Source organism: Eucyclogobius newberryi, unplaced genomic scaffold, assembly GCF_026437365.1.
Source record: "Eucyclogobius newberryi isolate DKJ021-1_F unplaced genomic scaffold, fEucNew1.0.hap1 SCAF_9, whole genome shotgun sequence".
Lineage (NCBI taxonomy): Eukaryota > Metazoa > Chordata > Actinopteri > Gobiiformes > Gobiidae > Eucyclogobius > Eucyclogobius newberryi.
Window position 1 is genome coordinate 31042652 of NW_027316532.1, and position 21886 is coordinate 31064537.

Genomic DNA, 21886 nt, shown 5'->3' on the forward strand with positions numbered 1-21886 from the left:
AGGAAGTAGCTGTTAGCCAGTTATTTTATTTTAGCATTACCATAAGGGTCAAAGTCCACTCTGGCCTCTGAAACTTGTGAAAAGCACTTAATAATGCATTAGGGTGAATAATCAGGGTGAACGGAAAGGTTTAGGAATGTGTGGAATATGTCTAGACCATTGAAACAAACATGTACACCTTTAATTCTCCCAATCAAATCAAAGAACGTCCAAGATAATTAGATCTGTATTCATGTGAAATTTACAATGGTTTAATGTAATTTCAACAGCATAATTAGTCAACAGCACATTCACACTATGTTATTTTGAACATTTGTAATTTACTGGGAATGTCCGTTAGAAAAATTAAAAGTGCATCAATGCTATCCATAACAAGTAGTGGGAATTACGGATTGTCATCCCAAATATTTTGGAGTGGCATGATTGTTAAGAATGTAGCAGTAATAAGAAATGGATCACAGAGCATCTGTTTGCCCTTGACATACCAGCAGTGGACAAAATATGCGATGAATGACGTTCAAAGTTTCCTTGAGACAAACCTTGGTCTCGTCTTCACTTGTGATGACACTTTAGTCCAGGGTCCGTCTCTTTTGTCAACTCTATTTTTAAACCCAACACATGTCAACCATATTGGACCAACACATATTCTATTTTCTATGGAGTTTTAGATTCTTTGCTTTTGTCAAATTTTGTTTGGAAAATAAACGGCTTGTTGTCTTATCTGCTCCTCAAACAAAGCTGCAGTGCCGCTGGAGGGGCCGCTGGAGGGGCCGCTGCAGTGCCGCTGGAGGGGCCGCTGCAGTGCCGCTGGAGGGGCCGCTGGAGGGGCCGCTGCAGTGCCGCAGGAGGGCCGCTGCAGTGCCGCTGGAGGGGCCGCTGCAGTGCCGCTGGAGGGGCCGCTGCAGTGCCGCTGGAGGGGCCGCTGAGGGGACGCTGCAGTGCCGCTGGAGTGGCCGCTGCAGTGCCGCTGGAGGGGCCGCTGGAGGGGCCGCTGCAGTGCCGCTGGAGGGGCCGCTGCAGTGCCGCTGGAGGGGCCGCTGGAGGGGCCGCTGAAGTGCCGCTGGAGAGGCCGCTGCAGTGCCGCTGCAGTGCCGCTGGAGGGGCCGCTGGAGGGGCCGCTGCAGTGCCGCTGGAGGGGCCGCTGGAGGGGCCGCTGCAGTGCCGCTGGAGGGGCCGCTGCAGTGCCGCTGGAGGGGCCGCTGCAGTGCCGCTGGAGGGGCCGCTGGAGGGGCCGCTGCAGTGCCGCTGGAGGGGCCGCTGCAGTGCCGCTGCAGTGCCGCTGGAGGGGCTGCTGGAGGGGCCGCTGGAGGGGCCGCTGGAGGGGCTGCTGGAGGGGCCGCTGGAGGGGCTGCTGGAGGGGCCGCTGCAGTGCCGCTGGAGGGGCCGCTGCAGTGCCGCTGCAGTGCCGCTGGAGGGGCCGCTGCAGTGCTGCTGGAGGGGCCGCTGCAGTGCCGCAGGAGGGCCGCTGGAGGGCCGCTGCAGTGCCGCTGGAGGGGCCGCTGCACCTGCTGCGCTGGTCAGGGCCTCCTGTAGGAGAAGAGGAGATGAGGCCCAAGAGGTGTGCTGTGTTTTCAACTTATGGCTTTGTCAAACTGCACATTACCCTCTGCACAAACAGCCCCCAGTCAATCAGCCTGGGACATCATCTGGGAGTCAGAAATCTCCTACAGTGTATTGCGCTTATTTCAAGTATAGATACTATTTATACTAGTTTTTATTGAAACAAAAATCATGTCGGAGAGATTCAGCTCAAAGGTTGAGGGATCATTTCTCTATTGATCACTGTTAGTGGTGTCTGCCTAATGGGTTTGACAATTTACTATAAAATATATTCTTTTTGTACTCCCTTTTTTGCATAAAGAGACCAAGAAGGATTGCATAGGTAAACTGTATGGATTATTCTTTGTAATTTTGGTCAATATTTTCTGAAAAAGGAATAAATGCTAGCAAATGACAGCAACATTTGCAATACAAAAATACAAGTTGTATTTTTGTATCGCAAATGTTGCTGTCATTTGTATTATACAACTATCTTAGAAAACGCTGAATCAATAGAAGTATTGGCATTAACGAAGCCCTGAGAATGGAGGTGCAAACTGAAGCTGTTAAATTGAGGGATATAATGATCTTCATACCTCAGCTTCAGTAAGCAGAATGCCCCCCAGGGATTTCAAAATACACAGTGAGATAGACCTGAGCCCAGCTAAGAGCGAAGAGGGCCAAAAGACAGAGAAAGACCAGCAGCGCTGCAAGCCCGGACAAGCAGGGCTGCAGCACAAGCCTCAAACACACACCAGGAATGCATGAGGATTCTACTCTTTCTTTGAAGATCTTTTTAAACCCGGATTTTAGTTTAGGTCATAACACGTTTACTGCTGTATGGTCACTGGACAGTACCGCGTGAATACTGTGCAATGGTCAAAGTCGAATTTTCAAGACTCCGATTACTTATCAAAAAAGAATACAGTAGTGTTCAACATTTATGGCTCAGTCAGCCAGCAACGCATGCGGGCCATGGAGGTCAGTGTGTGGTTCAGGCCCAGGCTCAGACTGATGCTCACTGGAGAGAAGCCGCTACTGCACCGTGTGTCAGTCTTACAGGATCATCTATGAATTCTACTCAGAGCAGAGAGGCCATCGGCAGTCTGTTACCATGGTGATTATCTATAAACTCAAACATACCTTGAATTAAAACTAAAGTCCTATTCATACAATATGTGAATAGGGCCCCATAAACATCTGTGCAAATGTTATAAAAGAGTCACGCAACATCAGAGCACAACAAAACTTAAAAATAAATGAAATGATTCAATGTTACACTAACAAAACAAATAAGCACTTTAATCAGACACACTTCATACAGATTCACAGGACTGTCTTAAGAATTGTTCCATCTATGGTAATCTGTGATAAAAGGTCATCATTAAATACCAAACATGGTCAAAAGACTAATATGACTAATACTAAATATGTAATCTAAACTAGATTACATATTTTTCATTTACAGGTGAACAAACAAAAACATTAGGATGTTATTGTTGCTGAGAGCTCAGGGCATTGACAATTTGATTTTATACAGCTATTTGACTCTCATTTATTAAATTAATACAATTATAGATTTTTGGTAGTTGCATTAAGAGTTTGTGTACAGTAAAGCCAATTATCATTTTATTTACTCTCAAAAATAACTAGTTAAAAACCATTTAGAGAATCACATATATAGAGGTTAAGACAAGGTAATTATTCTAGTGGATCGGATTTTATTCTTCTTTTCTGGGTCTGTCCATCCACTCAGTGCAAGGCTACTTCTTATTGGTAATGCAAGTGTGTTATGTAGTTCTTGTTAAGATATTATAGTAGTGGAAGAGTCCAGCACCAATCAGTAGTCATCATCTAAGTCTGGGGAAGATTCTGATGAAGAGGATCATACTGATGAATGTGAAAGACACGAGGATGAGCATGAGCCATAGGAACCAGTTCACAGATTTCTTTGTGTGTTGCTCCAGTCGTTCAGACTCCGTCTTAAGCTTTTCAAAGTTCAGATCAGCCTGACGCATGGACTGACTCAAAGTCTGTATAAAAGAAATAAGCAATCATGTTATTGATCACAAACATTAGGTTAGCCCATCTAGTCATTATTTACTGGTTTATTAAAACGTTTTGTTTGAAAGTTAAAGCTTTTGGTGGCAAAACCCCTTCAGCTTAAAGCTGAGGTACCTAACTCCCCCCCTCATGATAATCAAAGTAACATTAGTTTTCCTCCCCAGAAAGTGAGCTGTAAAAGCAGAACTTTATGAAAAAAGCTGACCTCTACATGCTCTTCATCTGAATATTAAACATTTGATCAATTCAAACTTGTAAGAAAGAGCCCTGACACTTTGGGATAAGAGCTGATTGGGATATCACTCTGCTTCACTTTTGTCTGAAAAAGCTGAATTAAAGCTGTCGCTAGTTGGGTTAGAAATACTGATGCATGTGAATACTAATGGAGGTACCAAAGGATTTGTGAGCGCTAGGAATGAGTTTAAATACCTACTTCCTTATTTCACAGTTGAAAATAATATCAAAGCTTTAAAAATAAACTATACCTTTGAAATCTTTACATGGATTAGATCGACATTTGTTTGACTTGTATTATATCGCCATCTTGTGGACAGAAGGAAGATTTGACTTAGTCACCTGGTTGTCCTGGCGGATAATGTTCTGTGCAGCCAGTGTGTTATTTTTCAGGTTTCTGGCCAGATTGAGCATGTCTTCTGCCAGTTTCTCTTGAAGGTTATGATGGTGCTGAAGAACAGCATCAAGCTCCCCAGCAGACTGACCCTCATCCACCGGCAGACCTCTAAAAAGATGTTTTTACAAAGAACACATATTTTTTATGATATCAATTAATTTTGTATAAAAAAATATTTTGACTTATCATACCTTCTGTTTCGCAATTCGGTTTCAATTGAGCCTATAAAAATAATTTCAGTATTACATCCAAGACAAGACGGGGTCTACTCTAAAATCTGAATAATAACAAACCTTTTTGAGGCGAAGAGAGCAGCTCTGCCCTCATCTCCCTGGTGCACCGGGCTTTGCTCTGCATGTGGACCGTTTTACTTGCAGACATCCTCTCATTTGCAATAGTTGGTGTTCGTCCAGGAGCAAGAAACTGATTGGCTAATGCTTTTTCAGCAGGTGAAGACTGGACATACAATGTAAACGTGTGTATGAGGATTAAAAAACAAGTGACATTTAAAAGATGGAAAAGAGATTCGGGTTGTAGTGTACGGTACTCACCAGTTTCTCAGCCTCAAGAAGTCCTTTTAAAAAATCTACTTTTCTTGAATATTCTGTCAGAACTTCTGGTGTTGGTTTGCTTCGAGATAAACAGTACAATTTTGATATTAAACTTGTACACATGCACATCCAAGTCATAAGTGCAAAGGTATGAGCGACATTCTTTCATCCAGACAATATAAAGTGAATAATGCGAAATCAGTAAATCAAACTGTAACATTACCTTGGGGTTTTCCTCAGTGAAACCAACATCTCCGCCAAGGCAGCCACATACTATGAGACAATGACATCTACATTGATATTTGAGGTCGACAGCGTTTTTATTATCAACAACACAAAGAAACTGAGAAACAGAACTGTAAAAGAGTGTTTAGTAGGTGACGACGTGGCTAACGCAATGGAGGCTGTTAGCGGCTGATAACAACACACATTTGATAATAAACTAGACACATGTGCAGTTTACCTTCTCGAGTCTCCATTCCGTCTCCCCCCGTTTGTCTGAAGCAATAGATTCACAACGAGAAAGCAATCTAATAAAATTTATTTCTAATCTTGAAGCCATGTTTGACGATGACGTCATGAGCTGCGCCACGGTTGTCGCTGTGTTATGACGTAGGCGCGTTCCATTCGTGCCGTTTCGTAGGGTCTGAATCCTGAGACTTGTAGTTTATTGAGTGTTTTATTGACTTTTGTCGATAATCGTCTGATTCTTGCTTTTACTTTCTGTATCCCCCGGTCATCGTCAGTGACATCATCGTTATGACGTGACATCACGCGTCGCTCGCAATGGCTAGTTAAAAATGTACCTGCTCTCTTTAAAATGCTGACCTTTTTGTAAGCCTGTATGCTTTTGAAGATTAAATAAAATCAAATACATTTTCCAACGTGATTTAATTCCAAAATATTTTGTTCCCGTATTAATTCCATATTTTGTTTACCTTGTTTTAATAATTATTAATGATAATAATCTGGTAGAGGGTTTGCCAGCTGCTCATCTCCATGGAGATGTTTGTCTGGAATGTTCCACAGTATAGCGTTATGCTTCTTTTATTTTTTGTCAATTTCAAAATTGCCAACAAAAACATGCATTTGTACTACTGTGATCGAGGTCACATCTACACGTGGCCTGGTGCCATCTCCTGCTCATCTCCTTGGGAGACAGATTTAATACCATACAGTGGAACAATTCAGGCAAAGCAATAACATCTCCATGTAGTCCATTGCAAATCCCTCATCAGAAAAGTTACATGGAGCACCATTAAAAATGTATGTGAATAAAAGACCAATCAAACCAACAAGTTCACTGCCAATAATCACCATAAACATGAACACAATTAAGTTACAAACATGTTTTAATAGGCTTGTTCAATGCTTACTATGAGTCCCACCTTTCCACTTGACATGACTAAATTTTGTTTTGGATTGAACCAAATTCTAACATCACCTAACTCAGTGAGTGCACTTGTAAATTGACATGTTCATATTTGTTATACTTGAAGTGTCTTAAATGTGGACAGCAATACCAAACCAAATGTATTAATCCAAGTTTAAATTTCTTTAACCAAGTTTTAGGGGTATGTAGATCTTTATACATGTGCTTAGCTGTTAACAATTTTCCTGTGTATCTAGAAGAAATTAGACTTTACAACATTTTACATTTGACAGGGTTATAATCGAAATTCAATTAAACACAAAGAACACATTGAGGAGCATCACGTTTTGTATTAGCATGTCTAAACACAGCTACCTTTTTCATTCAGTCCCAACCATTCACTCATTGATACACATAAACCACATTGTTTTCATAATACATACAACAATCAACAGATGTAGAATGGAACGTTAGAATTACAATACATACATCCCAGGGTTGGCTTCTGCTTTCAATTATGTCCCATTTTAATTGTGAGTGTGGAATATGATAGTCAAACAGAGGTAATCACATGGCACATGAGCCAAAAAATGTTTTTAAAAAGAAAAAAGTGGAAGATGCCGATCTCATTTCCCTTTGCTATAATAAAAGGAAATGTCTTCCCATTTACTGTTGTGCAACAAGTTAAAAAATAAACTAATGTAAAGGAGTTTTGAAAGCAGCAGCACAATAGTCCTTGTAAATGCGAGGTCCTTTTTGTACTGTCTCGTTTCAGTCCAAATCAGTGAGGCAAAGTTACTTACAATAACACGCTCCACAAAAATGTTCTGCAATAATTACAAAAAAAAATTTTCAGCATACTGTACATATCAAGGCACTAGCTAACATGTCAGCGAGCATGTTAGTCACATGCTCATTAGAACTAAGAACTACAAAAGTGCGACGGGAACCTGCTAAATCAGAGTTAGCATAAAAAACCTATCAGGTGAAAGAAAGGTTTTCTGGTCCATTTAGGCTAACAGCAATATAGCCTGTTCAGACAGGACTCATCAACATGACATAACAATATATTAAAATAATAGAAAAGGTGCTTGGCAACAAGTAGTCCAGTTTTATTATGATCAAACATGGAAACAATTTAGTTGTCTGCTGATGAGTCGTTCAGGCAAGAGAAACAGAATGGTTTCTGCTTCGCTCATAACGTTCATTTTTCATGGTAGTTCCTTCCTCCGGTAAACCCAAGGCTGTTGCCACAGAAAGTTATTTGTCACAATACTGTGCTTTTAAAGATTATCATCTGTGTAGGGCAGGTCAGGGTCTGAAAAACGTCTCTGGCCATTCTGATTTTCTTGCTGGTGTCTGGGGGAGGAGGGGGGGGCAGTGGATAAATGCAGGTGGTCACACTCAGAGCTGTCAATGTACAAGGACTGAGTAGACTCTTTCCTGCTACCAGAATGTCCTCTTGTCCGGATCAAGGACTTGTACGTTTGTTTCGGACTCTCTGGCATTGTGCTCCGAGCAGGTCTTGACACAACACCAGGAGGCAGTTGAACTGTGACTGGAATTACGGGATTGCGTCGTTTCAATGAACGTCGGGAGGTGGAGGACGAGTCAGAAGAAGTAGATGTGCAGCTAGACACTGGAGAAGAGCCTGTGGGGCTGATGGGGCTGAGGCCTTTGATGGAAATGGACAGCGTTGAGAATTTGGGTCGCAGGGTCAGATCAGAGGGTTTGGGAGGACAAACCGGCTTACATCTCTTAGACAGGTGCCCTGAAAAAAGATTCATTAGGTTTACTTGAATTATGTTAATTTAATTATTCAGCAAGTCAATAAAGAAGCCCAATGAACCTACAGTAACATTTAGTAAAATGAAGTCTACAAATTAGTTTTACAGTGTGAAATGGACTGAGTATGCCTCTGTGGCGCACACGCATTTTCATGCATACAATGGCGTTGCAGCCTAATGCACAGAAGCATACACAATCAAAAGGTTATGGAAGGTTAGGGTTTGTCCAACCTGCTTTGTTAGAGAGCAGACATCACCGCCCCCATCACCATCACTGGTCCAGACCTGCACCACAAAAGAAGGCAAGGGCCCAAGCCAACGTGGTTTGGTCAGAAACCACAGGTGAGAGCAAGAAAGAAAGGAAGAGTTTGAAAGTGAACCAAATACTAACCTTCAGGCTCTGAGCTGTGAGCAGAAGAGCGCTGCTGCTCATCCAACAGACTTTCTGAGCTCAAGGAGGCCTCGGAGTCCAAATTCTCCTGGTCTGAACCAGGTTGCTCCATCTCAGGAAGTCGACAAGCCAAATCCTCTCTTCAAATGACCAACCAAATCATTAGAAAAACATATTGACCAGATATGTAAACTATTGGTGAATGTAAACCGATCAAACCATACTTTTCTTGTTTGATGGACTTAATCCGCTCAACCAGGTTCTTCTCAGCTTCCGTTTCTGAATCTAGAGGCTCATTTTCCGGTACAACACTGAGATCAGAGCTGACTTTCTCATGAACCTAAATGTAAAAAAAAATAAAAAGATCATTTAATTCTTTATGATTAAACAATAGAAAGTTTTCACCATGTTTTAGACCCTGCTACCAAAACCAATCTCTGTTAGTAAGGAAAACACAGTAGGTGGTCATGCATCACAAAACAATATATAATTAAACAATGTCTACTTCACTAAACATAAGCAATACAATGTCTCAATAGAGCACACAGTGAATGGAAACCTTAAAACAGCATAACCCAAGCACAACCTTAGGCAGCATGCATTTACTACCAGTTAGTAATGAAGAAATTCTGATGGAAAAAAACAAGAAACAAGAAATGCCAATGAAGGGCTGAGTTCTATGTCACTACAGCAACTGAACTACACGAGGGATACATACCACCACTCCTTTGTAAGGAGCTGAGAACCTGAGAGGTAAATGCCAGAAGTGCTAAAGAAAGACAAGGAACATTGCCCGTTACCCACGCGACCTCATCAACAACAGAATCTACAACTGGACTTTTGGCTCAAGGGAAAATGTAACAAAATACATATTTCTCTGTGACCTCTTGAAAAATGCCAAATTGAAAATACTCGATTGTCGATTAAACAAATGATCGACAATCAAGTATTTTAAATTTTGCATTTTTCAAGATTATTATTATTCAGGGGCACAATAGATTCACACAAACCAAAAATGAAAAATTGTGACATTTTAGAAGCAAAACTAAATCATTTCAATTCAATCTGTTTTACCAAAAGTACAGTAAATATATAGTGCTTTTTATCTGGCTATTGATATCACCATAACCTTACTTTTGCATTCACAAAGTTTCAATTCATAAGGCTGGACACGTTGGGACAGTAATGCAGCAGAATAAAAGTTTTGTTATGTGTCAATAAACGTGAATAATTGTATCGTGATGTTTCTTTTCACAATAACCGTAACACTAAAATTCAATTCAGTGACAATAGTAAGCAAGACAGAAGAAGTTCTCACCGTGTTTTGTCTTTTCAGTTTAAGCTGGTTTACCGCCAAAGTCTCTGCATATTCCAGCTGCTCAATTTCCTCCATCTTCTCATTGTATCGTCGGATCTGCTCAGTAATAAGCATCTCCACACACCTTCATAAAAAGGAGGTCACAACATTACTATTACTACTACTACTACTGTGAACGGCACCTGTCTCCGTCGATGGAAGCGGTTCGTTCTTACATGGTCGTCTTGGCGACATCCTTCATGCTGAGCAGTGGATCCGCGCTGTCGGGGCAGCGCAGGATACACGGAGCAAAGACTATGGCCAAGGAATTGGGAGACATCCGGTTGTGAGCCTCCTCTTTACACACTCTGAACAGAAGTAATTATATAAAAAGAATAATGAATCAAACGAAGCAAAAGGAATATGCAATGTGTAAAATAAGCGGTTATTCCTACATTTAAAAAAAACATTACATTCAATGCACTAAAATACACACCTGACCAGATGAAAGACAAGCCTCTCTAGTGTATTGAAGTTTGCTGTGGGAAGCTCCTCCAACTCTTTGTAAATTGTATGGAGTTGTTCTAGTTTCTCTGGGAGTTCTAAGAAAATAAAGCATATGTCAAAAGTGCATCCACAGTTACACTCTTTCGAACAATTTCTGAGGATATTGCCATAACGCTTGAGATAACCGACTAACCGACGGCGTGCAGGAAGTCATTGTAATGGGTGAAGGTCATGAGTGGGTCGGGCAATTCCCTCAGCCACTGTTTCACCAGCCCGGTCACTGTGTGGATGGGATAATCTTCAAGGCAAACCAGGTGAGGATCTAAATGTTGTAAGCGGATCAAATCAGTACGATAAGTGGACACTTCAACAGAGATGATGCTCACAAAAGGCTCTGGGAGGTTGGATAAACAGCCTTCACCTGTTTCAAGGCGTTGGTGCAGCTCTTTCATTCGATTGGCAGAGCCCGATTTGCGGTAGATGCCTTCCGTGTAAAGACCGTGCATTTCCACGTGCTCCAGCATCATCTCCAGCACCATCGGCACGGGGCTTTTTTCGTTCACCAGGTGCCCCACGTGTACGCCGAAGTGTAGACCGCCAGCCTCCTCATCCCCCTGAGCAAAGTCCAGAAGTCATTAGTAACAACGAAAACAAAACAACGGATAAATGTAGCCAAGCGCACCTTTTTGGCACAGAACGTGTAGCAGTCTGTGACTATTTTGTTGAGACACTTTTTGTGGCACACCATTTTACAACCTGCCAAAAAAATACAAGAAGTTAATGATACAGCATAATTCACCCCAACTAAAAGCCAATGATAAATAAAGGATGTTAAAATATGTCAACTCACTGCTGCACATGTAGGCCTTCTCCATGCCCCAGATGTATGACGTACACTGGTCACATGACTGCATAATGTTGACCTGATAGTTGACAAAAACATGGTCCAAGGGGCTCTCCATCTGATAAATTAACACAATTACATTACAACCCAATAAAAAAGAAAAGAAAAAGCAAATATATTTTTTCCTCACTTACACTTTTATCCTTTTTTCGCCGTTTTTTCCTTGCTTTTGGCTAAAACAACAGAAAAAAAGAAAATACTAATGCAATCCAACAGTAAAAAAATCCTGAGGGTGGAAGTGAAGCAATACCTTGACCGGCTCCGCCGCCTCCTCCTTCTTCATCTCTCCTCTGATAAACCCATCCAACACAGACTGGAACAGGTTCACCACCAGCTGGACTTCTGCCTTTTGCTTGTCATCCGCCAGGTGAAACACTTTGTTTTTGTAGCTCGTCATCAGGTCCTTGTAACCAATCGTGGGTTTCTGGTAGGGCAAAAATGGTAAGTTATGACAGAAACCTCTGACTCTTAGTTTGTCCCAAAGAAGACTTACCGAAAGGGAATACATGGCTTTGATGTTCTCTCTGAATTGCATTGTAGCAGTTACAAAGATCGCTTCAGTGTCAGAGAGAGATTTCCCTCTAGAGCGGAAGTCATTTACCTACAGTTGAAAAATGACTTTTAAATGACGTTTAAGGTTTGGTGAAAGAAAAGATGATCTGAGCAACTAAGGTAAATACCTGATTGCCCAAGAATTCATCCAGGTGTCGCAGTTCGTTGGCATTTGTGATTTCACGATCCAGAGAGGCATTCCACTGCTCAGACACTCTTGTGGCACGGCTGATTTTTATGGTGGGATTGCGACCTAAAGCTTTCCCTGAGCGATCCCCATGTGGCTGAGAAAGGGGGCGAGCTGAAAATCCTGATGTTAAAGAGAGATTTGTGTGGTTAAGTATTCGCCTGCACTAGTTAGTATTTACACTGAACACAAACTGTTAAACGTCCCAGTCCTGGGAATGCTTGTGCTGGAAGTGCAGTTTAGCAACTGAGCTAAAGCTAAAGTGCAAGTACAATTTTATCACTAATAACTGGGAAAACAACACAAAATTCAATTGTTTCAAATGATTTATTTGTATACCTTCTCCAAATGACTTCTCACTGAAACTAGGTGTGATCTCGCCATCATCAGGAGTCTGGACTTCTTTCTGGGGTCGTTTCTTCAAAATCTTGCTGAGAAAGCCACCTGGCCTGAAGACCACACAATCAATGGAATTATGACTTTGCTCAAAACTGGCCACTACATCACTGGCCACTATTTGACCAAGGGCAAGTCCAGAGCTTTACCTGTCTGGTGTAGATGGGATGGACTGGGATGGATCCTGGTGACCAGAGTCCTGATGTCGCCGTCTAAACGAACCTGTGTGACTAGCCTACAAGAACCAAGAGTTTGATAGCTTTACTTGTAGTGTGTCAATCGCAAAATGATTTATTAATATATAGTGGTATTACCTCACGAGGAGAAAATGCACCAGCTCCTTCTGAACTTGGAGATACGCTGTCAAGAGATGAAGATTCCATTCTGAAAACACAGTTAAACCAAATAATTATGGCTATGTCGTTTTTTGTCGGACACGTGACAAAAAGGCCACCAGCCACCATACTGTTTCTAGTCGCCAAAGAAAATATTCATGCATTAACTGCCCACATTATCTTAGATTAATAATTGTCTACTGTATGGTGCTGACCGTCCAAATATCTGCACTGACAAAAACTATTGGCTACTGTTGTAATATTTCAAAAGAAAGATAAAAACACAAATTTAAAAAGGGGTAGTGTATTTTAAATAGTGAAACAGACGTACTGTCTTTTAAACGCTCCATTCCGTCCTGCCGTGTCAAAGTCATCACTTCTTCTGCCTGCTTTCCATTTCTCAGGTTTCTCTTTTATTGCCCCGGAGCGTCGCTGCAGGTTAACCGCTCCAGCAGATTCACCGAGTCCGTTTTTGTCATGATCAAGGGAATGCAGGAGTAAAGTTGAGGGACGAACAGGAGGAAGAACCTGCGGAGGTGAGGCTTTTTCCTCTCTCTTAGCACCTTTGTCTTCTTTTATTTTCTGCACCACAAACGTATACTGGTCTATCTCTTTGCTGTCAGTTCTCTCTCTGAGCTTAGAAGTCTCTGGAGTTTTGACCTTTGGAGCCGTAGACTGATCCTTCTTGTCGGGCGGTGAAGAGGAGGCGGCTGCTCGTTCGCTCTCTCTCTGGTTATGTTCAAGTCCCCTTCTTCTCCTCTTCTCTCTCTTCTCCTGAATCCTTCTGTTACCATCAGTCGGTAAGGTATCGGTGTCTGTAGGAGCCACTTGAGGGAGCGGATGGTGTTCGGCATCTTCTAGTGTTCCCTTGTTCAAATTCTCCTCCTTGTCCTGCCGCTGGGGTCCTGCCTCAGCTTCTGTACCTTTGATTTCTGTTAAATGACTGAACAATGGCAGCTTTTTTCCTCCCGTTTGTTTAGGTTCTTTGTCCTGTGAGCCTGTTGTGATCTCTCCATCCTCCAGCTCCTCAGTCGAGTCCTGTGTCTGATCTAGTTCCTCCTCAGTGACTAGCTCTATATCAGGATCTTCTCTGGTTTGAGGCTCTGATCTTACCCTCTTTTCCTCGAGCTTTTTACGTGCTTCTTCCGCTGCAGCCTGAGCTCTTCTGGTGATCTCCTCTACAGCTCTTCTGCGCGCCTCTTCAGCTTCCCTCTGAGCCTCCTCTTCTTCAAACCTCCTCCGCCTTATCTCCTGCTCCTCCTCCTCCCTCCTCCTCCTTTGTTCTTCCTCCTCCAGTTTTCTTTGTGCTTCTCTTTCCTCATCCTCCTTTATGCGTTTCTCTTCCCGCATGGATTCGCACCTGAAATACAAATGCAATGATTGAAAATTATTTAAAAAACCACAAAAGGACCATCTTGTTCTTCATACCGCTTTCAGAGCCATGTGAAATTTCAAATACAAAGTTGTTATACTGTAGGAACATTTACTTCAAATTAAATTGCTGACTTCTACAAAGAGTGGGTTCACACTTGCACACATGTCACTTCAAAATCTAGGTTAAACCAGGACTAAACCAGGAACTAAACCGGGAACTAAACCGGGAATTGAACGGGATCGAATCAAGACTACATCAGAAATAAACTGATCAAACCCATGAGTGTGATCTACTGGTATCTCTTCAAGAAAATATGAAAATCACCATTAAAAAAAAATACAACTACATGTAAAAAAAAGTGAAGGCTTCAACATTTACCTTCTGCGTGCAGAGTGACCTCTGACAAGGGCTTGTATTTTGGTGGCACCTTTCCGTTGGCGTTTGTACTCGCTCCTCTGTAGGTGCCCTCTCCACAACGCCTGAATGGCAGTGGCAGCTCGTCTCCGCCGCTCCTCTTCACAGTACCTCCGCCAACAACGCTGAAGACATAGGGTGTAAAAAAAAAAAAACTCCTCAGAATATGATGTACAGCCTGACATTAAACTATGACTTCCACAATTCTCACCTGTATTACAACAGCTGCATGTCTCATGTCCAGAAAGTCTTTCCTCTGCAGTCGAGCTTTGACCCAGAATTGAAGGAAGATGATCTTACGCATGACGTCTTTGTGTAGCGTATCCTGAAGTTGTTGTCGTTCCAGCTCTTTCAAAAACACCTAGTCAGAGCATAATGTACACCATGCACAATTAATAAGGGAAAATACCAAATAATGAAGTTGAAATGAATATCATGTCAGATGTAATATTAAACCTTAGTTTTTCCAATCTGGTAGGTGGTGGGATCAAGACCCATCTTCTCAAGCAGAGCTGAAATTACTTCTTTTGATGCTGAGGCATTCTTGGGCAACAAAACTCTAAAATGCGTAAAGAACTCCTAAATAAAAAAAAATAAAATGCCAGTATTAACATAATGAAACAGAACTGAAGAAACTAACAATATCCCATACCTGGAACGTATACTTGGCTCCATATCCTGACCTTCGGATTCGAACGGTCTCCAGCATCCCTGTGTATCGCAGCTGCTGAACCACTAAGGTTTCATCTAGATACATCTCTCTCTGCAAGTCCAAAGCAAATTAATGTATACAAAAATACTTCTCTTAACTTTAAAAATGTATTACGTTACAAGAACATGCCGAACATTTTACCTTTTCTGCATTGGAGCGAATACAACGAATAAAGAAAGGTTCAGCCCTGTTCAGTGTCTCTAAAAGCTTTGTCAAAGACGTCTGGAATATAATTGAGAAACATAACATTAACTAAACATAAAGGCCCCTTCTTTAGTTATTTTATTTCTTCATAATCCATTAGTAGTACCTGAAATTGTGCACTGATGCTTGGAGTCTTCTTCTTTTTGTTCAGATGAAGGAGAGATTTGGTAGTGCGGTCGTGTAGCGTCAGACTCACAATAAACTTCAGAGACCGAGAATCCAACAATCTCTGAAAAAAGTGGTAGAAAACAATAATGAATAAAACGCATGGCACCATAACTAATTAAAAATCGCTATCAAACTGACCTTGGGAATGATCTGTTTCTGTTTGGTGTTTTTGCTCTTTCTGCACAAACAGAAAATAAAAAGTAAGTCCAAGATGTTAATGATGAACTTATTTTGTGAACGACGAAGGTGAAGCCCGGTTAGTACAGACACGGTGCGGCCTTCATGCATTGTCAGTCAGTGAATCAGAGGATGCACCTGTGAGGGGCTCGGTGCCGATGTGGGCAAGAGAGTACGAAAAGACATTAGAGCAAAGATGGAGAAGGTTGCTGCAGAGTCTAACGAGCTGAAATGACCTCACAGATCCGCGAGGTGTGCTTCAAAGATCAAGGTTTCTACATCTATAACAGCCTTTTCTACAGAAACTGGTGGAAATTAAAGACATAAAGACATGCTGAAAGACAACTGAATGTATTCCTTTATGTTCAAAGGATCGTACATGCCCAATACACATGGCCATGCAGTAAATATATTCAGCGCATTACAACTATAGAAACTACTAAAACTAAGTAATAACCAAGCTCAAAATGCAGTGTCTATTTAATAAGTGACATGGACTAATCTAGAGCGATGGACTGGTTGAAATGAGAAGCGTTAATGGGAGTGTTTTGGTCTATGTCGCTGACACAAGTCTGACTGCAGACTCACTGGAGAACGTGCCGGGGGAAACGGAGGCGACCCCAGGACTGCAGCAGCTTTCGAGGGTCCTCAGCATCCAGCTGCAAGTTCTTAATGGAGCTGATGATCTGTGCATGCATGTCTCTGAGTGAACCACATACAAAGTGGGCAGGAGTGGGGAGCAAACCAGGAGCAGAAGGGGAGGGGGGACATGGATTAATTTAAATACAAATAAAAGGTGAGGCGTGAGGAAGAAGTAAATTGTTATGTGTAGTAGAACCTTATTTCCAGAAAAAACACCACCACCAACATTGTTATATTACAAACAAACACATACAGCAGGATAGTTGGGGGTTTGTTTTCTATGGCTTTCTTAGTCCACTCATCTATGAATAATTACTAAGAAAACCTATCTCAGACTATTCATGTTTAAATTAGATAAGCCAAAAGACACACGTGACCACCCAACCATGCTGCTTTATCCCAGCCAGAACTGAAAACACACAAGAACACAGAAGCAACTGGGGCTTGACCGAGCTGTATTCACACCCTTGGTCTCTCCACGGAGGTAGTTAACATGCAGAGGCAAAGTGTCACTGGTGGTCTCTTTCCATGCTGGGCTTGTGGTCGGCTGTGAGACTGTAAGCTGTTATTGTGTAATTTTTTTTATTTTGCCATTTGGTTTGGCATTGGACTGGCATAGATTTGGTGAGGTTAATGGGGAGACTTTTTGTCTTTGCTGCTGGCTCATGCAGTCTGTACTTACCCTGGTTAACAATGAAACTCAAAGGCCAAACAGAAGAAAATATATGCTGTACTTTTTGAGAAAAAACATGCCATTTAAGTACGAAGCAAAGGAAAGTGAGTATTGGTTTATTCTAAATAAGTTCATATTGTCAGTTGAATTGTATCTCATACAAAAAAAACATACATTTAAAACGTATATTAGTGTCTAATATAATCTATCTTTTACATTCAAAAAGATAATCTTTCTTACACTGATAATTTAATGACACATTTTAGGGAGTAATTGAAAAATTAGGCCAAAATGTGCCCCGCCGTTTTTCTTCTGCCTGGCCCCTTTTGTTCATGTTGTTTATTTGACCACCAATTTAGAGTACTTACTTCTTATTCTCATAGCTAGCAAAGATGTCCTCAAAGGCCTCTAGAGGGCGCTCCTCAGAGTGATCAAAGCAAAAATCGAGCATAGAAGCTCTTCTGTGAAGGGGAGAGGAAGAGGAGAAACCACACACACTGGGGTCACCAAAAAGTGGAGAGGGGAAAGTGCAGGACCAAAATGAGGAAAAGTGAACTGCTTTTAAACTCATCCTTGCATCTGAAAAGAATTGTCCCACCTCACCACATCCAAAACCACAATTATGCTTTTAACAAATAGAACTCAGAGTTATTTAAGGATCACACGCCACTCTACACGGCAAACCTCTGAAATCCGGGCAAAAGAGAAATGACCCATGCATCAAATCACACGTCACTTACTTGTACATTCGTTCAATCGGAGTATTAGATCGCTGCAGTTCTCCTAGAGGAGTTCTGGATGCAGGTCGAACAACACCTAACAGGAAAACGGAAGAAAACCATTAGAGCAAAGACTGAAATGAGCCGTGGTAATCGTGAAGTGCAGCGTGTACCTGAAGTCTTGGTGGCCCATGCTCGCCCGGCTTCATTGAAGGCAGCGAGGGCTCTGATCGTGGCTCGCAGAATCCCCCACCGAAACATGGCAACGGGGTCCATCCCAATGAGCTGACGGACATAAGACCGATCGCTGCTCCTCAACAAGGCCACAATGTCTGGTCGCATGTGATCCGTGTTCTTTTCTCTGAAATCCTGGCACGAGAGGAAGAGCATTTAGTACACAACATAAACAGCGGCAGAATAATGGCATAGTGATGGTAATTGTGCCACCTTTATTTTGTATTTTACTCTCCCAGCAAAGTGTTGAATGACAAAAGCTGGCTCCATGACTGGTGTGGGCACAAAGTACTTGTTTCCCTGATGCTGCTGCTTGAATTTGGCCAATAATGTTTCTTCGGTGGCATGTGGAAAACTGGAACATAGAAACAAAAAAATATTATGAATTATTAAGAATTACAGAGGATAAAGTAAAATTAAACTAAATGTTGTCGTCATACTTGCTCTCCTCGTCCAGCAAGTAAAGCAGGCCGGTGGGCTTCTTACTGATGAGGTGAATACAGCCCACATTGTCTGTGTAGTCGATGTTGTGCCAGGTGATGCCCTCTGCTTGGTACTCCTCCTGGAATATACACACAAGACATAATATTTAGCTAAACGCTCCGAAAAATCCCCCTGTTTACCTTATAAGACAAATAAACAAATCATAATTTTCTTCCTCATATGGATCACAATATTCTATTTGTCAAATAAAAAAACAAATAAAATGGTTTGAAATATACATTTTCATAAAGATAAATACAGACATTTAATCCTTGCCATTAAACAATAAAAAACATTCTTCGTCCGGCTTTTAATGATTGAAGATTGGCTGTAGACCACTCGATTTAAGTATATCATTGACGATTAGAGATGACAGAAACCTCGATTAGAACTGAATAATAATAGCACAGCCAACACGTATAAATATAATCAACTTGAAATTGCTAGCGTAATGAATTAACTCAATAATAATACTAATTGAAAGACTTCCATTGTATTCATTTCAGAAGAAAGGACCCCGTGGCTCCCATTTCATTTAATTGTTTAGATGGGTCATGATTCTGGAAGTCATTTTTTTAACAAACACAGAACACACTTTGCATAAGAAATAAATGCGCAAAAATGGTGTTGTCACCTGCTCCAGATTGAAGATGTGATTGTTGAAGTAATACTGAAGCTGTTCGTTTGCATAGTTGATACAAAACTGTTCAAAGCTGTTGTTCTCGAAGTCCTCGAAGCCAAAAATGTCCAAGACTCCAATGGATAAACACTGGTGAGAAGGTAAACAGTTTGAACGGATTCCATTGCACTGTATGACGCGTGCGGCTTGCTATGAAGTAACTTACCGGGACAGATTCCTCCATGTCTTTCTTGTTGAGCAGAGCATGATTAATGCGCAGAACAATCCAGTCGAACAGGGCACTGTACAGAGACTTGGCCATAGAGTCTCTGGCAGTGATGGCCTGAGGGAAAAACCAAACACATGGAGTTACACATGAAAGATAAGAGTTAAAAATAGATAGTAGTATTGTATTTTTAAGGAAGTTGAATGCTAAAAATACATCATTATTTATTACCTCTGAATGGCTGTAGGGGAGGATCAACTTGTCATTGACAGTGACGGTTTTCCTCTTGGTCAGAGCCTCAACCAGCAATTCCTCTTTGACCTAAGAAAGTCAACAAAGAGTAACGCTTCCACCTCGATACAGACATATGCTCCATCTTTTCAAAACCTTTATTGTTTGTCTATGTTTTGTCTTGTCTATTTGAAGTGTCTTTGGGTACCTTGAAAAGCGTGTGTGTGTGTGTGTGTGTGTGTGTGCATGTCTGTGTATGTGTGTATGTGTGCATGTCTGTGTACGTGTGTATGTATGTGTATGTGTATGTGTGTGTGTGTGTGTGTGTGTGTGTACGTGTGTATGTATGTGTATGTATGAGTGTATGTCTGTATGTATGATTATAATTTAAGACTTGGGCATCACCTTGAGCAGGTCAGAGAGCGTCGCCAACACATCCGGAGGTCCTACTTCCAAACCCTCTTCCCGGCCGTTTGCCTTCCTTATGTAGGTCACGTTCCCCAGATATAAAATGGCAGACAGAACGGAGAAGATCCTGCAACAACAATATGGTCATAAGATACACGAGAAAGAAAAGAGATCCTCGTCAGGCGTGTCACCTGTTTACACTGTGTTCAAAGACAACCAGGCTGAATAGAGTCATTATAAAGCGCTGGCCTGCAAACTGCCACAGAGACAGAAGTCACATGCAGCTTTTGATGTTCGGCCTGTACGCTTTCCTACTCTTCTGCCAATATTATTTTACCCCTTATCAAGACGGCCTATTTACCCTTAAAAGCCAGACTAAAATGACCCCCAAATTAAACTGAAACTGCTTCTAAACCTTTGAAGTGTAAACAAATAGCTGGGCTCTTGGTGATGCTGAGACTCAGTAGTTTTGTCCTCTGATGTCTGATTTACTTTAATTATAAGCACTGACAGGCCGTGTACAAAAGGATAATCAGATTTTAGTTATTGTAAATATAAGGAGAAGTAAAGCTGGAGGAATGATAGACACTAGAGTGAGCATTTGTTGGGTCTTGACATTTCACATTTTCAAAGCTAAACACAAAATACTTCTAGTTAAGTAAAACAAAGCCCAGGCAGAATGCCTATAAAAGGCCTATTCATATTTTGTGAATTTTAGGCTTATTTATAATCTGTGGGTTTGGAGTACAAACCGGTCCAGATTCTTCCCAGAATGATTGATTTGACTGAAAATAAGTGGGTTATATCTTTCAGTTTATATTTCAAAAGCCCAGCAGCTTCATATTACCAGTAGGTGGTGAACAAGAAGGAATAAAAGAATGAATCGTTCTAATGTGATTTGTATAACTTTTATACCGGTTTGTCTCTGTGGTGATGTTATACCTTTACCAGGAATGTTCCACAGTGTGGAATTAATCTTATCCATCTTGTATTTCAATTCAATTACCGATTTGACCTGTAACTTGGCCACCTAATTGTCTCCATGGAGATGGATAGGTTTAATTCCCTACTGTGACATATTAAACGCAAAGCAATAACATTTCAGTGAAGACAAGCAGGTGATGGACCATCCACCAGAAAAGTTCCATAGTGCACCTTTAACTTTTTAATGGAGTGACCACTCACTGTTTCTTTGTGGATGGAAGAAAGCCCACCATCTCCATGGCCTGCTGAAGTCGTTCAAAGTCGTGTCGCAAGTCCTCCTCATCTTCAATCTTAAAGTTTTGCTGGAAACAAATATTGTGCAAAGATAAATATACTTTGTTTGAAAAGTTAAATATATACATACACCATATATATTTATAAAAGGTTTCAAAAGTATTCATCTGGACATTTGAACCATGGGACCTTTGAAACTTATTGTAGGATGGATCACTCTGGGACAAAGAGGAATGTATGTATATAGAGAAAAAAAAACAAAAAAACTCAATTAACAAGCTACACATGGGAACCTTGGAAACATAAAGCACCTCATTCAACTAGCAGCATTAGTCTCATGTGCTGAACTACCCCTGAGGTGATATTACAAAACAAAGAGCATTTCAAAGTTGCAGTGACTTGTTTTTAAAAAGGCAAAATGTTACCTGCTTGAGGTAGAAGTATTCTTCAGGAGCCAACAATTTAAACTCTTTTCTCTCCGCCTCTGACGCGCCCAACAGCAGGTAGTAAAACACATGGTAATTCCTAGAAAATAACACACTAATTAGATGCTGCTCAATATCTTTTTATTATACATTTGCCATTTGACCAGGTAAAGACAAAACAGTTTTTCCCACACAAATTAACATACGATTTTTCATCATTATAAGTCTCAAATAAAATCAATCAGATGGTGTTTGGATGTTAAATGTTACTTTTTTTTTTAAGTGAAAATGATTGCATAGTTTGTTCAATATACTTTACGGGACATATTTGTGTTTGTCTTCCTTGTATTAAACCCAGCACGCTGTCAATCATCTGGATGTTAATATCAGTTTTCCACTCGTGCATCATCAGGCCGGTCGGAGGACAGGCAACAGAGCCGTATTG

At 41.3% G+C, this 21886-nt stretch overlaps 2 protein-coding genes across 6 annotated transcripts in view; both read right to left on the reverse strand.

The window, feature by feature from the left end:
• Positions 1-3237: 3237 nt before the first annotated feature.
• On the reverse strand, positions 3238-5411 carry use1 (unconventional SNARE in the ER 1 homolog (S. cerevisiae)). Its single transcript, XM_072438803.1, has 7 exons — positions 5249-5411; positions 5009-5058; positions 4786-4864; positions 4528-4690; positions 4426-4456; positions 4180-4342; positions 3238-3572 (listed from the first exon to the last, which is right to left on the reverse strand). Exons 1-7 carry the CDS (start codon positions 5363-5365, stop codon positions 3390-3392), a joined length of 786 nt encoding a protein of 261 aa, XP_072294904.1. The 5' UTR covers positions 5366-5411; the 3' UTR covers positions 3238-3389.
• A 1076-nt stretch (positions 5412-6487) lies between these two features.
• The window catches only part of LOC140353991 (myosin IXB), a 39563-nt gene continuing 24164 nt past the window's right edge, over positions 6488-21886 (reverse strand). The window contains exons 7-44 of one of the 5 annotated variants that reach the window (XM_072438793.1): positions 21442-21541; positions 20984-21084; positions 19796-19925; positions 19391-19480; positions 19160-19276; positions 18949-19083; positions 18272-18393; positions 18045-18186; positions 17771-17966; positions 17619-17694; positions 17247-17339; positions 16152-16265; positions 15525-15564; positions 15325-15447; positions 15156-15236; positions 14955-15065; positions 14759-14881; positions 14514-14663; positions 14267-14427; positions 12845-13873; positions 12493-12562; positions 12328-12413; positions 12122-12231; positions 11724-11905; positions 11537-11644; positions 11294-11467; positions 11178-11216; positions 10990-11101; positions 10822-10895; positions 10561-10753; positions 10333-10461; positions 10129-10234; positions 9869-10000; positions 9654-9777; positions 9054-9104; positions 8560-8675; positions 8336-8475; positions 6488-7928 (exon numbers count right to left, since the gene is read on the reverse strand). In XM_072438793.1, the coding sequence (XP_072294894.1) occupies positions 7441-7928; positions 8336-8475; positions 8560-8675; positions 9054-9104; positions 9654-9777; positions 9869-10000; positions 10129-10234; positions 10333-10461; positions 10561-10753; positions 10822-10895; positions 10990-11101; positions 11178-11216; positions 11294-11467; positions 11537-11644; positions 11724-11905; positions 12122-12231; positions 12328-12413; positions 12493-12562; positions 12845-13873; positions 14267-14427; positions 14514-14663; positions 14759-14881; positions 14955-15065; positions 15156-15236; positions 15325-15447; positions 15525-15564; positions 16152-16265; positions 17247-17339; positions 17619-17694; positions 17771-17966; positions 18045-18186; positions 18272-18393; positions 18949-19083; positions 19160-19276; positions 19391-19480; positions 19796-19925; positions 20984-21084; positions 21442-21541 (5668 nt within the window). In that variant the 3' untranslated portion in view covers positions 6488-7440. The remainder of the gene's footprint in view (positions 7929-8335; positions 8476-8559; positions 8676-9053; positions 9105-9653; positions 9778-9868; positions 10001-10128; positions 10235-10332; positions 10462-10560; positions 10754-10821; positions 10896-10989; positions 11102-11177; positions 11217-11293; positions 11468-11536; positions 11645-11723; positions 11906-12121; positions 12232-12327; positions 12414-12492; positions 12563-12844; positions 13874-14266; positions 14428-14513; positions 14664-14758; positions 14882-14954; positions 15066-15155; positions 15237-15324; positions 15448-15524; positions 15565-16151; positions 16266-17246; positions 17340-17618; positions 17695-17770; positions 17967-18044; positions 18187-18271; positions 18394-18948; positions 19084-19159; positions 19277-19390; positions 19481-19795; positions 19926-20983; positions 21085-21441; positions 21542-21886) is intronic. The other 4 variants (XM_072438794.1, XM_072438795.1, XM_072438796.1 and 1 more) reach the window with 4 other exon arrangements.